The 15143-nt window shown below is 39.2% G+C and overlaps 1 protein-coding gene across 1 annotated transcript; it reads left to right on the top strand.

Moving 5' to 3' along the window:
* The first annotated feature begins 12456 nt into the window (after positions 1-12456).
* Positions 12457-14396, top strand: socs3 (suppressor of cytokine signaling 3). The gene is made up of 2 exons (NM_001278866.1): positions 12457-12533; positions 12863-14396. The coding sequence occupies exon 2, from the start codon at positions 12981-12983 to the stop codon at positions 13584-13586; it is 606 nt and encodes a 201-aa protein (NP_001265795.1). The 5' UTR covers positions 12457-12533; positions 12863-12980; the 3' UTR covers positions 13587-14396.
* The last annotated feature ends 747 nt before the right edge of the window (positions 14397-15143 follow it).

Genomic DNA, 15143 nt, shown 5'->3' with positions numbered 1-15143 from the left:
CATAAAATTTACTTTGAAAGGATGTGAGATAAAAAACATCTTCGTTAACATTCATTGAGATGAGGAACATTGTGTCATTTAAATATGAACTTTCAGGGGAAAAAAAGATGAGTTACAGAGTAAGAAACACTATTGAGTATTTCAAATACTCCATTGTTCAGCTCTGTTTGATTTGTTGTTTTGTATCCTAAGGCAGGAGCTAAATGGGTTCATAGCTTGGTTATCAGCAGCGAATGGGGCTGTGCATCATCGCACTGCAGACACATGGATGTTAGTTTTCCTCCAGGTTTTTAGTGACTGGTGCAAGATTACTGAGACCAGCCGTTGGACTCACAATAAAGTGAATCATCTTGTTTTATCCACTGGTTCCTAATTATTATCCTACTCTCTGTTTCTGTAGTCTTCCAGTTTTTTTCTGTCAGATGTTGATTAACATAAGTGACAGGAAAAAATAAAACAAAATATGTAATTTGAGTATAAAGCATTGCACCTAATAATCTTCATAACCAATTTAAAATTGAATCTAACTGTAACTGGAACTTACTTACTTACTTTTATGTTGGTGGACAATTGTAAATTCAACATCCATGATGTAATGTTAGAGGGTCTCACACACCTTAAAAAAAGTCTATCTTTTGAACGCTATTCAGTATTATTATTGTTAATCATATTTTGGACTAATTTTTTTTAAACTAAGTGTTTGAATGTAATTTTTTGTTGAACTATTTTTTTAAATCTGATATCAGTTTTTCATATTATCTATGTTTTTGCTATTTATTGGTATATTTTTTTAAATAATGTCAATTGTTTCAACTAATTATTTGTAAGTGTTGGTGCTCTAATATTGATGCAGTCACGTAGGTCCTTCAGCAGGTGGCAGTATGCACTCAAGCTTTTGCACCAACGTTAATAGAAAAAGGAATGTCTTGCATTTAACATTCATTCATTCATTTTCCATCCCGTTTATTCCCTTTCGGGGTCATGGGGCTGCCGGAGCCTATCCCGGCCACTTGTGGGCGAAGGCAGGGGACTCCCTGGACAGATCGCCAGTCTGTCGCAGGGTCATTTAACATCATTTGTTTTTCATTTTTTTTCTACCTTATCACTATTTTCTTTTAGGTGAATCCCCTAAAATCTTGCGTATTTCCATTAGTATAATTTACATCACAGAATTCTGCCTTTGGTCTTTCTGTTCTTTTTTTGAATGATCATCATATTAGCTGTACCTTGTATTAAAATGACCCCTTTTTTTTAAATAAATCAACTTTTGTCTGAGCATTCCTATTGAACAGGCTTCACTTTGAAGTATTTACAGCACAAATGTTGGAGCAGCAGGGGAAAGGTCATTATTTACAAGTGAATATGTATCATATTCAATGGTGCCTGGAAAAGCAATCAATAGAAATGACTTTCTCAATTGAACAGACATGCAGGAAATGACAGAGCATAGCTATGACACTGTGCACATGTTATAAGGCATAAAACGGCAATGTTTGTGCACCCTTTTGCTCTCTTTTGTTGCCTAAATAGGATGTTTTCACTTGTGATAAGTAGATGGAAAACACAATAAAACCAACGATAGAGATTTTGTGTTCTATGTCCATATTGCTAAAAAACATTTCATCTTATTTATGTACTCAGTCTGACACGTAACCAGCTTTTAAAAGTTTTCTGAGAGAGCTGAGGGGCTAAATGTATAAAAAACAGTTCTTAAAGGAATTATTAAAGATAATTCTTACTAGTTTGATTATGGTGATGTTTATTGCTGCACATTTGAAGGAAAATAACAAAAATGCAATCAAGATCAAAACTTTTCCACTGCTAGGATCTTGCAGGAAAAGGTTTATATATCATCCTTAAGCTATGGCATTAGGACATAACAAGAGTGGCTCCGAGCGATAAGAGTGAAATTCCTAAAGTGACCCTGCAGAGTCTGCTTTTGAACTCAGTAAATCATTACTGGAGAGGGATGAGGGTCCTGCTGCATGGGCACTTTAACAATTCTGCCTGGAAGAATGAGTACAGTTTCCAAAGAAATGTCTTCAAATCCTGCTGAACTTGAACATTTGTCAGTAAATGCACAAGGAGGAACCCATTGAGGACAGAGGGGGGGGTTAACCCTTCCCTGAACCACGTATTTGCTTTTTACATGTTGAGTTTGACACGCTTCATGGCACATGGTACACCTTGTTCTCTAGAAAAGAGATTTTCACATCCTGTTCTAATAACATATCATATTCAACAGCTGTCTTAAATGTCTGAGTTTATTCAAGTTGAAACATGTTTTGCTGAATGGAAAAACCAGGGAAGACACTCAAAGGCTTTTTACGATGCATCAAAGATTACACTCTGCCCTCGTTTCTTTATCAAGTGAAAATTGGTCTTAATGCCAATTCGGCTAAAAATGCCTCCAAAAAACATGCACAACTTGTGAGAATTTTTTTCCAAATGCATTTGCAAACTACACTTTCTCAATTGTGTGCTTGGTTTCTAAATGAACTCAGGGGCGTTGTAAAAGTAGCACGCATGGGAAAGATGCTTGTAATCACATTTGCATACATGCATTTGAGCAAATTATTTCACAGTAAAAGTAGATGAAAATAATGTATGCGAGAATTGCAGAGTCTGTAAGGAGGAAAGCATGACTGATGGGAAATGAGAGGTATGTTGCCACAAGAGGATAGGAAAAAAACTGTGTGAACGGGTGGCAGCTGTGAAGCAGCAGAAGCTGGGAAGTCTTTGTTTTCACGTTCCTGCACGGCTCTGCCCAGCTCATGCTTGAAAGAGAACGTGTAAAAACACAGTTTGTCTTTTTTTTATATATATAAAAAAAGGTTTGTTGGTGCAAATGGGAATGTGATACGCTGCAGAGGAAGTTTCATCCATCATGACCCAGAAAAAAGTTCAAAGCTGAACAATGAAAGTGCACATTTTGTACTGACAGAAGAACCACGGAACAAACTGTCCCCAAAGGGCACATGTTAAAGTCGCAGATTATTTTACAGATGCAGGATTGGATGGCTCAGTTCAAATGTTCTGCATTGAAACATGCAAGTAAAGTCAGCTGTGGCTTCATGTCAGGCCTGCTTGCTCAGTTCCCCTCTCTGTGGTTGATGTTGAGAAGAGGTGGGGGGGCTTCGTTTGCTGCGGCTCTCATAGGCCAGGCGATCCTGTCTACTCCAGTAAGTGGAGACATGTGAGACCAGTCAAGCTCCAATTAGACCCAGACCATTTCCCAGAAGCACTGGAATCCTCCTCCCCCCACCCCTGACTCTCAGCTCACCACAATGGCAGAAGGGTGCACCCCGTGGTGTCCAGGCCTGACCTCAGCCGGCGTAAAAAGAGCCTTCTCTTGCACGTGCTCGAACCCGCTAAAACTGTACGTGTGCGCAAACAATCACAGTGATAAATAAATAAATAACTCAAAACATTTTCATGTCAAACTCTTCATGGCTGCACGCATTTGCTTTTAACACGCTTCTTGGTTTTTAGATTTGCATGCTTTTAAGTTTGTATTTTACTGCTGTTACGTGAAGCAAGCTTTTCCAAATTTCTCAGCTATGAAAATATAAACTTTCGTGCAAAGATTTCTGCAGCTCATAATCCCAAATGTTTTCAGATCCTGCATGCTCTACCATTTTAGGCATATGTGTGTATTGTTTCTTTACTGAAAACAAAAAATCCAGCTTGGATCATGTCAGGAATTTCCCCCTTCTGCTGAGGAAGAGTGTGTTTCTCCTTGGGGCACGATTTCGGAGAAAAGAAATTTAAAGAATCAACAACAAAGCTCATGCGCCTCCTTCTCCTCCTCCCACCACCACCATGCTCTGTCCTATATCTCTGCGTGATGCACAATCTCCACGCATGTTTTGCAAGAATTGTTCTCTGCAAACCAATCAGCTGTCGGGAGATAAGCAAATATGTGATTCTCCTTATAAAAAAATAAACATTAAAAGATGTTTAAAGCTGCTTTGTGCAAAAAATTTGAAAAAGTAAAATAAAAAAGATTTCATGTTTATTTTAGTTACTTCAATTTAATTTGAAAATGGTCCCCAAAATTGCGCAATATTTACAAAGCTATGGACCTTGTCTGTTACATAAAAAGCAATAAGGAAATGCAAAGTTGAGTGGGTCTTATCTCCTTTGTTACAGTTACCTAAGCTCAAATAAACCACCTTTATGACTGTTATAAACCATTTGTGAAGTTACTGAAAGAACCCCAGTTACTGGAACTCCAAGATAACAACAAAGCAATGAGGCGGCCCTAAGTCTAGTTCTAAATATTTGCTCCTGACTGGAACTAGTACAGGGAATTGAATTCAAATAATTAGGACTCAGCTGGTGCTCACAGTCTGTGTCTCAAAGATTCAATTTTCTGGAAACAAAAGTCTTTTTCCTTGCATTTTTTGCTGATACAGGACAACACAGTTACGGTGAACAAGACAAAAGATTGTTTGTCCCAAAGGGAAAACGGGAGTGTGTGTTGTGCACATTTGTTGAAATGTGGGTAGCTTTTATTCTGGGAAATCCTTTTTTTTGTTTGGGTTGTGAAAATAAGCATGTTGTGTGTTGGGATTTTTGCTTCTTTGTTCAGTGTAATAGCACACTGTCCTCTTTGTGTGATTGTTGTGCAAGACGATAGTTCCAAGCACGAAGTGTTGCAGAAAAATGTTTGATGAAAGTGACCGAATCTGGATAGACAGGAATAGTTTGTGGAACAGGAACGTTCTTTGTGTGCAGGGAGGAGGTCTGGGACAGAGTGTACCTCATTTCCAAGATATTTAAGTTAAGATCATGAAAACAAGAGAAAAGGAGTCCATGGTTTAAAGCTGTTCCAAGAGTTTCCTGTCTAGAGGGAGTGCCCCTCAAGTAGGGGACCAAAGGAAATGCCTTAGCGTGGGGGAGGGTGTGCTGTTCCTGAATCCAGAAATCCTTTTTAGCGCTGAAATTGATGCTCAGTGCAGAGCAAATACATGGTTTTTAACAAATATGGTGCAGAAGCCCTGCAGACAACCTCCTACATCTGTTCAGCATAAGAAAGACACAGAGTTGGTGTTTTCAGAGGCCACAAACCTCAGTGTAGGAGTTATTGAAGAAGCACGGATGGAGAAATGGATCGACAACAATTGAAACAAAATCTGGAATAAAATAACTGCCGCAAATTGAAAAGAGAGAACAAACACTGACAGGTCAGGATTTACAAAACAAAAGTTTAGCATAATTCTCACCACTTAGCCGTACCCCTCTGGACCTAATCAATTTCTTCTGATCTTGGAAACTAATCTTGGTTGGTGATGGTTGGTCCTTGGATTTGAGACCGGCTGGGTCTACCGATGCTGGAGTGACCATAACCACACAGGGACATTTTCCAGTGTTTCCATGTGCTAATCCAGAGGTCTGCAACCTGAGGCTCCGGAGCCACATGTGGCTCTTTTATCTCTCCATTGTGGCCCTCTGGTTTGGAAGAAAAATGTTAATGACAAAGTTCTTAAAGTGCAATCGCAAATTCACTGCAGTGAGATCTTATTTTACACAGGATGTCTTTTATTTTGAAAGGAAATTGTATGTGCTGCTGTTAAAAATAATATAATAGAAATATAAAACAGTTATAATTCAATTATTATAATCATTTATAGGATATAATTTAATCATAAATGCTTAATGACCACAGAAACATATAAAAGTTAGGTTGTGGTCTTTAAGCAACTGGACCAAATGGCTCTTTTATTGTTACAGGTTGCAAACTCCTGTGCCAGTCTAAAGTCTGGGTAAATGTAAACGGTTTGTTAGGGAATGGCATCCGCCGAAAAGCTAAGGTTAGATCACATGTGTGGATTGTGGGGTGATTCACTGAGGTGACCCCTGAAGGAAGGAAGCCAAAATGAAAAGCTAACATGCTCAGCACGCCTGCACCAGGCTGTATTACATGCCTTTATTGTTTTGAGTAACAGAGAACATTTCTGCAAGGTAATTATGAGGTCATTCATAAACACAGAATAATGTCATTGAGGAAGCAGAGAGCCAGGATCAAAGTTTTCCTCTTGCTGACTGATATACTATGAACCCTTTTTTCAAAAGTCAAGACTCAGGAAAAAGAAGAAATGGATGAGGTGGAAGTCTGGAATCAAACTCACAAGGCTGCATGGTTCCCCTTAGTCAGGCTTTTTAGACAATGCAAGGCATGAATGGAAGCTAACTTATCAAAGAGTGGAAATAGGGTTTTGACGTGATTCTTGAGTTACAGGATTTCCTTCTAGTAAATCCGGTCTAATCCACCTGTATGCCCCTCTCCTCTGTCGGCACACTTAAGCCAGAACACACATCCTTTACTAAAGAGCAGCCACAAAACTGATATAAGTGTGACCACTACACTAAATTTATCTGAAAATGTCCGGCTTACTGGCATAGCACAGGCTCAAATTACTATCAGTGTGTTATAGAGGAAGTGCGTTTGGACATTTGAATGTGTCAATGCAAATAGATAACCCGAATGTCATTCCCTTTGCATGGACTTCAGTTAATTACTTGTTTTGGTGTTACTCCTCCTCATTTGATTGTATTATAAGAAGGTGTTGTCTGTAAACAGATGTCAAGCTGCTTTTAAAGCAGTGACAGATATATTACCATCTGATGACTTCAGCCCTGCTATTTCTGGGATTTGTGGGAATCAAGGTTTATTTTGAATATTCCGATTATGTCATTGGCTCCCTTTGTCTCCAAGCATATGATACTGATAAACGGCCAGTGGCGGCAGAAGCAAACAAGGAAAGAGGGGCAAGCAGCGCTACATCGGCCATGTTATCTGCTTTGATGTAATCTCAATTTTAGCTCCGGCTCAGGATCTGGACTCTGGATGAGAGGGAAGACAGGATGTTTGCGGGAGAAGTAGGCCTGTTGGTATTACCTCACCTTCTTATTAAGAAATTACAGAGCTCCAGGCTTAAATCTTAGATGTAAATACACCCTTCAGAACACCACTCAGCTGTTACAACAGTTAGAAAAAAAATAATCAAGTATTTTGCATTTTGCAAACAGCTAAACTAACTTGTTTTCAACCGAATTCTTGAAATCAGCTCATGCAAAATCCCTCTTTGGAACTCATCTTTAATTTCAGCAGCTGCACCCTCCATCTTTGCATCCCACCTGTTTGTATTGAGTCTTAGCTATAATGTTTCATTATTTAAAAAAAAAAGCTACGTGTCAATTTCTTTGTACTTTGTACTCTTTTTAATCATTTACTAGAAAATCCCTGAAAATCACAATCTTCTCAACTGGGAAGACCCAGGGCCTGGGAACGCCTTGGGGTCCCGCCAGAGGAGCTGGAGGAAGTGACCGGGGCAAGGGAAGTCAGGGCATCTTTGCTTAGAGTACTGCCCCTGCGACCCGGTCCCGGATGAGCAGAAGTCAACTTTGTTTTTGTCAGCTCAGAAATGTATATATACCGGTATGTCTTTTATTTGCAAAGGTTTTTCCAACTTTTTTTGCTTTTAACCTTTAAACCTCCAAATGGGTAAAGGTAACATCCGGAGTACCCCAAGGTGATGCGCTTGCACCTTAACTATTCTCAATGTTTATCAATGACTTAAAGAAAATTGTCAAATCTTCCAAATGTGTCATTACGCAAATGATGCCAAGTTGTACCGAACTATTCAAATTACACTTTATTTATATAGCCTGTTTCCTGCTACAAAGCATCTCAAAGTTCTTTCCATAATAAAATGAATATCACCTCATCATCTGGCCATACACCTCTCCAGAATGTTATTTACAATTAAGATGAGATGAGTCTAAAGAGAGAAAGAAAATGGACCAAAAAGCTCTTAAAACTGCATATTACGCCAACATTCGTCCTAGTTTGGAATATGCCAGCATCATCTGGTCTGGGACTGCCAGTTCACACTTAAAAAGCCTGGAGAGGTACAACAAATTCCTTTTGTGGCTGGCTAAACTAACTAAAGGCACATATACTGACTTCAGTTTTCTCTTCAAATTGTCAGCATTTCTTAACATTTTTCAGTGTCCCAACATTAAAATCACACCGCATTCAACTAGGTTTCACCCTTTTTAGGAACATAGTGACCGGCAAGATTGACTCCCCGTGTCTCAGGCACTTATTCTTAACTTATTTTTTAATAAAGCTACAATGATCGAATTTCATGAAACACAATTTTGCTGTAGCCTTCTTATTAATTTCCTGAAAACAAAGAGTGAAACTGAAGATCAGCTGAGAAACATTGTGTACTCTTAATACAAAACTGGTGAGTGTTGTGTAATTTGCTGAGTAACAACTTCAACTACTGTGTGACTTACAGCAGAAAATGATGACACCTGTGACCTAAAAGCGTCTTGTTACATTTTCTTCTTTGTATCTTCTTCCTAAATGTAGTGCGTCAAACTGGCTGGATGACACACACCCAAGGTGCCTGTTTCCTGAATGCTGGTTTGCGTGGGACAGTATAAAAATGATTTTTTGTGTGTGTGTGTGTGTGTGTGTGTATTCTCCGTGCTTCTTTGGAGAAACAGAGCAGTATATCTCGAGTTGGGTGTCTGGCTTCCTTATCCTTTTTTTTAATACCTTAAAATGTACATAAGTTATATTTTTTCCAAATTAAAGCAGAAAAAAGCTATCAACACCAAAACCAACAGATACAAATGAAGAACCCGTCTCCTTTTCTCTGAAGATTTAAAACCAGTCCCCCTCCCTTTGAAGCCGCAGAGTCAAACAAAAAGTTTAAAAAACGATATATCGATTTACAAGGTCGAGCATCCCGACTTGAGTGAAGGTGCCTGTCATGTATAAGCAGATGGCTGTCTAAGTGTGAGTAGTAAAAGTTAATTTGCGCTCGGTTCTGCTTTTATCTCTTCCCAGAAGACAGCTGCGGTAGCCATAAATGGACGCCATATGCTATGCAGCAAGGAATTAAAAATGCTGCACGTGTTGCGTGGAACCTTAAGGTCTGAAGGATGGCTTGGAGTGTGGAGGGGGGAGGGGGGGTTGACTGTAAAAGGTGAGCTGAAGCTCAGATGAGCAAAAAGCTGTTAGGTTCATTTTTTTGGTAGATGATCCTGTTAGTTGGGTTCAAGAAACTAATTGAGATCAAGACTGTGATTTTTGGACAGTATAGAAAGACAGAGAACTGGATCGCTTTAAGAAAACAGAAGCAGGGAGTTCCACGTGTTTGTTTTACAATTAAAGGTGTGGCCGTTAATGTCCTCAGAGATGAAACTGCATGTGTACCAAATATTGAAACGATAACTTCTGTGTCAACCATGATGGGAAAATGTATTCTTCAGGGGTCTATTCAGTTTTTAACAGCTTCCCGCATAATTGTGACACCCTTAATAAACAGACTGTTAACTGACGTACTGACTTTGTTGTCATTTCCTGTCACTGAGGCCACGTTTTGTCACGGTTACTGACAGTACTGACCTGCAACTCTTTTTCTAGGACATTATGTAAAACCTGTGTGGCTTTGTGGTGGAGTTACAGTGTTAAGTCTGCTAACTTCTAAGTACAAATTAAAATAAAAACGTTTTTTTTTTAAGTAAAGCTTTTATGCTCTGACTTTCTGTGTGTCTGTCATAAAAAGGATGTATTTTTTTTCTTTGGAACTCTGATATCATTATGACTCTGCACTGTAGAGCTGAAGGGAGGAACATTTTTTTCTTTTTTGCTGATAACATTTTTTGCAAAAGTATGCAAATGGAAATGGAAAGGTCTGAATAAGCTTATTGTTGAATTTTCATTCAATCTATGTTTTTTTAATGGACATTAAGATGAAAATGCTATAATTCTGAGATCTGATATTCCCTTGGGAAGCCAGATTTAGATTCCCCTTCATCCTGTTATTTTTTGACAGTTTCTTTTTGTTTTTCAGCTCAATAAAAGTGCTTCCTCTTACAGAGAAAAATATCTCAGAAACACTACTAAAGAAACGTTTGCAGTTCTTCAGAAATAAAAATACACCCATATTTCCGACTGGCGTGAAACTCATTTTTCCTGATAAATGTGTCACAATAAAAAGTTGTCAAATTAAGAAGAACATGGAGTTTGACAACATTAAAAGAGAAAGCGAGATAAAATAATACAAGGAAGCTCCCACAAAAGTTGTCTTACCCGATCAACAAGGAAGCTTTACAGTAAGTCAACTGCAAATGAAACTGAAGCAGACATGGTCTGGAGTTAAAACAAGCAAAACTGCAGGTAGAGACAGGAACACCTGTGAGATGGGACAGAAATACAAGGCTAACAGGAATTAAAGCACTCATTGGAGTAGGAACTTTCCCACATCTCAGTTCAGATCTCAATCAGGGAAAGTTGGTTTAAACCTGAAAGCATTAATAAATACCAATGTTAAAACTTCCATCCGCCAAAGATTAAACATATTTCTCCACATACACAATTAGGTCAGGTAGGTCAGGAGTTCTTTTACTTTTTGTAGAATAGAACATTCGTGCCTTTCTACTAATGAACTCAACAAATATCCGCATGTTTGGATGTTTGATTCCCATAAAAATAAATACATGTTTGCTTTTTACTATCTGTTTATGTTGAGAGCTATGTTTTTGTGTCCTTATCTCCAGTCGGTATACAGGAACGGTGCGCTTGAGCAAATTTCTAAATGATTGTGCGAAACCCGAACAGAGGTTTTTTTCCATTTCTAAGCCATCCTGTGAGGAATTGTCCCATCCACTCCACCTTTATTGACAGCATGCAACTCATATATGTAACTACCTGAAGGAAAAAGAGGCCAAAAAGGTTTAGTAGTGCTTGAAAACAAACATGAAAAAAAACTGTCCTCCTGTACTGCACACTGGCAAAAGTGGAGCTCTGCACTGACAGTTAGGGTCACCTGGTCTATTTTTCTCACAGGGTCAATTCCTCTTCGCTGTACTCATTGCTTTTGTATGGATAATTAGTGAAAAGTAGAGTTTTCTTGGAAGGATTCACTTCTAGCACAGTCATCATTCTGTAATAGTGATCGTAGTGGTTTCTGTGACTGAGCTATATCGTAGCTCGCGTGAGGGAGCTGATCTTAGTTCTTTTTCCTTCATTGACTGCTATCATGGCTCACTGGGGGATTCTGGATGCTAAAATGATGCCTCACAGTGATGACAGAACAGATTTTCTGGAAACAGCTTAGTTGTTAAAAGCTTGTTTCCCCCTTTCCCCAAACCAGCCGGTGGTTTGTAGCACCTGACTCACCTCTGTGGATGCAGCTGTTTTTTTTTAACCTAATCTGCGTCAGTCCTTTTGTGGGAATCCTACTTCATGTTTGATGCTGAACAATTGCTAATCTTTCTTCAGGTTTTTAAACAATAAGCTAAACTGTATAATTTTTCTGGGAATGAATCTTCCCAAAACTAGAGAGACATCTGAGCTATTTGTTGGTACAGTCATCACCTGAGGCTGGCAGTGCTCATGAGTGAGGGAAGTATGTGAATACTCTGTTCTGATCAGTCATGCTTTTGCTAACTAAGATAAGCGTCATGTGAAAACTTCTTCCTCTTAGACAATCTGAAACATAGTCACTGACAGGAAGATGACTACACGATAAATAAAAGAAGATAATTTTTTTTTTGTCATTAACAAAAATAAAATGCTTCAGTCAGTCACAAAGTGATGTGATTAATCACACTTTGGTCATCCAAAAATAAAAACTCATTTTGAAAGTGTTTCTATTTAAACAGCTGCCATTTTTCTTCTAATAAAGCTTTTGCTGGGAAGTCACATGAACAGTATGTCACTGTGTGTTGTTGTATTATTTCTTAGTTCTGCCAATACCAAACAGGCTTGTCATTATTATTTACATGACAAATATGTGTGTTTTTTTTAAGTAGATAAACCAGAATAAACCTGGATTTGACTTTTAATAATTCAAGTCCAATTCAAACTTTTAAATCTGCCCAAGAGATCTAGTTAAGACAGAAAGAAAACCCTGGCAACAGAGAGAAAATAAACACAAACTCTGTTTCCCCTCAATCTTGCGCCCTCTATCGAGTACTTGTGGTAACTGCATGACGCACAACATGAGCCAGTTACACGGAATTTCTCAGAAACTGATTACACAAGTCGTCCCCTGACACACCGAAATCAACACTTTAACAGACAAAACGTAAAACAAAACGAAAAGAACAAGTTCACAATGTGAAAATATGACCAAACTAGATCTTCAAGCCACCTTTCTTGAAGGAAAAGGTTGTTAAAGTGAAATAGGTGTTGCTTGGAATTCAGTCGGCTTTGTTTAAGGGGAACCGAGGCGGGGTGGAGAGAGGGAGGGAGGGCACTTCTCGCTGCAATCCTAAAAGAAGAACCTTCCTGTCAATCTGCGCGCTTACTGGAAGAAAAGGTGGGCGGGGCCTCTCCTCTCCTCTCCTCTCTGCCTCTATAAGAGGCAGAATGTGACACAGAGCAGAAGCTCTTCTCAACTGTGTCAGAGAAAGAGGCGGAAAGATCTATCTATCTATTTTTCATCATTTAATCCGTTGGATTATTTCAGATTAAAATCACAAATTTTGGAGTTTCACTAAAGGTATGTACCAGCCTCTTTTTTTTTTACTTTATTGTAAGTTTAAGAATTAATCCAAATATGTGTAATTCATGTCTCAGCTGTTTGACTAGTGGACTTAAACTGTTTAAATAAGCCGGTCATGGCAAGGAAATTGCGCAATAAGAGTGACTGGAACTAAGGTTTAAAAAAACAAACAAAAAACAGGTTTTCCTCCCTAAATGTATAAAAAAGTACTCATACCAAACAAAAGTTTGGTTATTTCTTTTATGATGATATATTTTGATTATTTTCAGTAATGCTTTATTAAGATTTTAAACTAACTTTTTGCTGTTTTTTTTTCTTTTCTCCAGGTGTTTTATCTCAAGTGAACTCCTCTTCATTCCTGTTTCCACACTATCCGTTCATCTCCAGTCTGTCTAGCAATCCCCCCTGTGAAAACTGGGGTGCCTAGAAAGTGGGGACAGCGCCATGGTAACTCAAAGCAAGTGCAACTCCACCATGAGCAACAAATTCCTGGACACCAAATCACGGGTGTACCACTTCAAGACCTTCTCCTCCAGGGCGCAGTACCAGATGGTCATTGCGACGTACAAAAAGCTTTTAGACTGTGGGTTTTACTGGAGCACCATCTCCGGCAAGGAGGCCAACGCTTTGCTGGAAAAGGAAAGAACTGGCACCTTCCTCATCCGGGACAGCTCTGATAACAGACACCTGTTCACCCTCAGCGTCAAGACGGTGGTTGGGCCCAAGAGTGTGCGCATCAAGTGTGACTCAAATGCTTTTTACCTGCAGTCGGACACAAACAACACTCTGGCTGTTCCTCGCTTTGACTGTATCCTCAAACTGATTGAGTTCTACATGCCCCGCGTCAGTGGGGGATGTGTGATCTACTACATTCACAATGCAGGGGAGAAGATCCCCTTGGATCTCAGACGGCCTTATAGCTGTAACTTGTCTACCTTGCAGCACCTCTGCAGGAGAACAGTCAATAGTCATTCAGACATTTCTTCTAAAAAAGATGAACTTCCTCAGACTATTAGAGATTTCCTGCAGGAGTATGATGCTTCCATCTAAGCTGCTGGACTGACGCCATGAAGGGGGTTAACTGAAACAAACAAAGCCAGCAAAGAGGCGCGAGGACTGGCATCGTGTCAGGGGAGTGACAATGCAGTAGACAAGACAGAACCAAACTCTGTCTGAAGATATGAGCCGCTCTGACAGAAACAGCTCAAAAGCAGCGCTGAGACGTGGTGGTTTCTGTCCTCTGCCTTGGTGATCACCCACAACTCCCCATAAACCCAAGCCAGACTCACAGTCAGTCAGTCAGCTGTCTCCAAGACAACGACGCTGCTAGTTCAAGTGCTGTGAAGCCGGGAGGCTCACAGCCAACCGAGACTGTTTGAAACGATGGCTGAAAGTTTTACGGAGAGAAGATGTGGCTTCACGGGCTGCTACAGAAGAAAGGGATTATGCCAAAATTGTCAGAACAAGACACCAGTATGTTGAAAGATCAACATGACTGAATCCACATGGAGAAAGCGTTATGCCAATAAGTCAAAAATAAAAGACCTCCTAAAATGTGGTAGTATTTTTGTGGCACAGGCAGGATGGCCACAAATGAATGTATCACACTTGGTTTATGTCTTTTTCATATATATAAAGAGAGTAGTACTTTGCTCTCCTTTAACATGTTTACATTATGAAATTTTGAATCTGTTGTGCTGTCTTTCATAAAGATGGATTCTTGCCAGCCAACAACCTGGCTGTGTGAGCTTGAAGTTATCTGAGAAGTTTGACGAAGCAAGCAGACTGATACAACTTTGCACTTATTTATATCTGTGTGAGCATTTCCTTAATTTATAATAAAACATTATTGTTTTGTACAAAATGACATGCTATTGTTTCGTGTGCTTTCTTTCATCAACAACAAGCTTGTTTCAAAAGAAAAAAAAAAGAAACATGGCTTCCATAAGTCGGGTTTAAATCATTCATTTAAGACATTTTACCACAGAGGTCAGACCACAGGCTCAGTGTTTCTGAGTTCACAATTTCCCCTTAAATTTCAATTCACTTGCCACCATCTTTAAACCAGACGGGAAACCACAGCTCCGGGCAACTCTACTGCTCAACACAATTATGTAATTGTTTCTTATTATTCATCAATAGCTCTAAAAATTTCCCCTTTGTTGATAAGTTTCCTCTGAAATACACTTGGACGTACACTCAGCAGCCACTTATGGCCTAGTCCTGCCACTACTCACAAGATATTTAGTTTATCAATATAAAGTGGCCGGGATAGGCTACGGCAGCCCCGTGACCCCCAAAAGGGAATAAACGGATTTGAAGATGAATGAATATAAATAATTAGAAAGTCCAGAATCTGCTTTTTATTTATTGCGGATTGAGAGGGAGGTACACCTATTCAAAATTTAAGGGCATTATTTTCCAAAAGTAGATATTTGAATGAATGGATCAGCTGATTCCAGCATGAAAGGGTAGTTTCAGTTGTACTTTATCTGCAATAGGGAAGCTGCCCCAGACAAAACAGACCAGATGTGTCACATTTTTAAAGGACACAGAAGTTTAGCTAGAAGTGTGGCGTAACAGCCTTAAATTTTTGAACCAGTGAGG

The sequence above is a fragment of the Oryzias latipes genome, chromosome 8 (genome assembly GCF_002234675.1).
Source record: "Oryzias latipes chromosome 8, ASM223467v1".
NCBI classification, from domain to species: domain Eukaryota; kingdom Metazoa; phylum Chordata; class Actinopteri; order Beloniformes; family Adrianichthyidae; genus Oryzias; species Oryzias latipes.
This window is presented reverse-complemented; position numbering and strand designations above follow the sequence as displayed.

Bases quoted from the DNA above. Each gene is read 5' to 3' on its own strand.
- socs3 (NM_001278866.1), top strand. From the start codon at position 12,981: ATGGTAACTCAAAGCAAGTGCAACTCCACCATGAGCAACAAATTCCTG.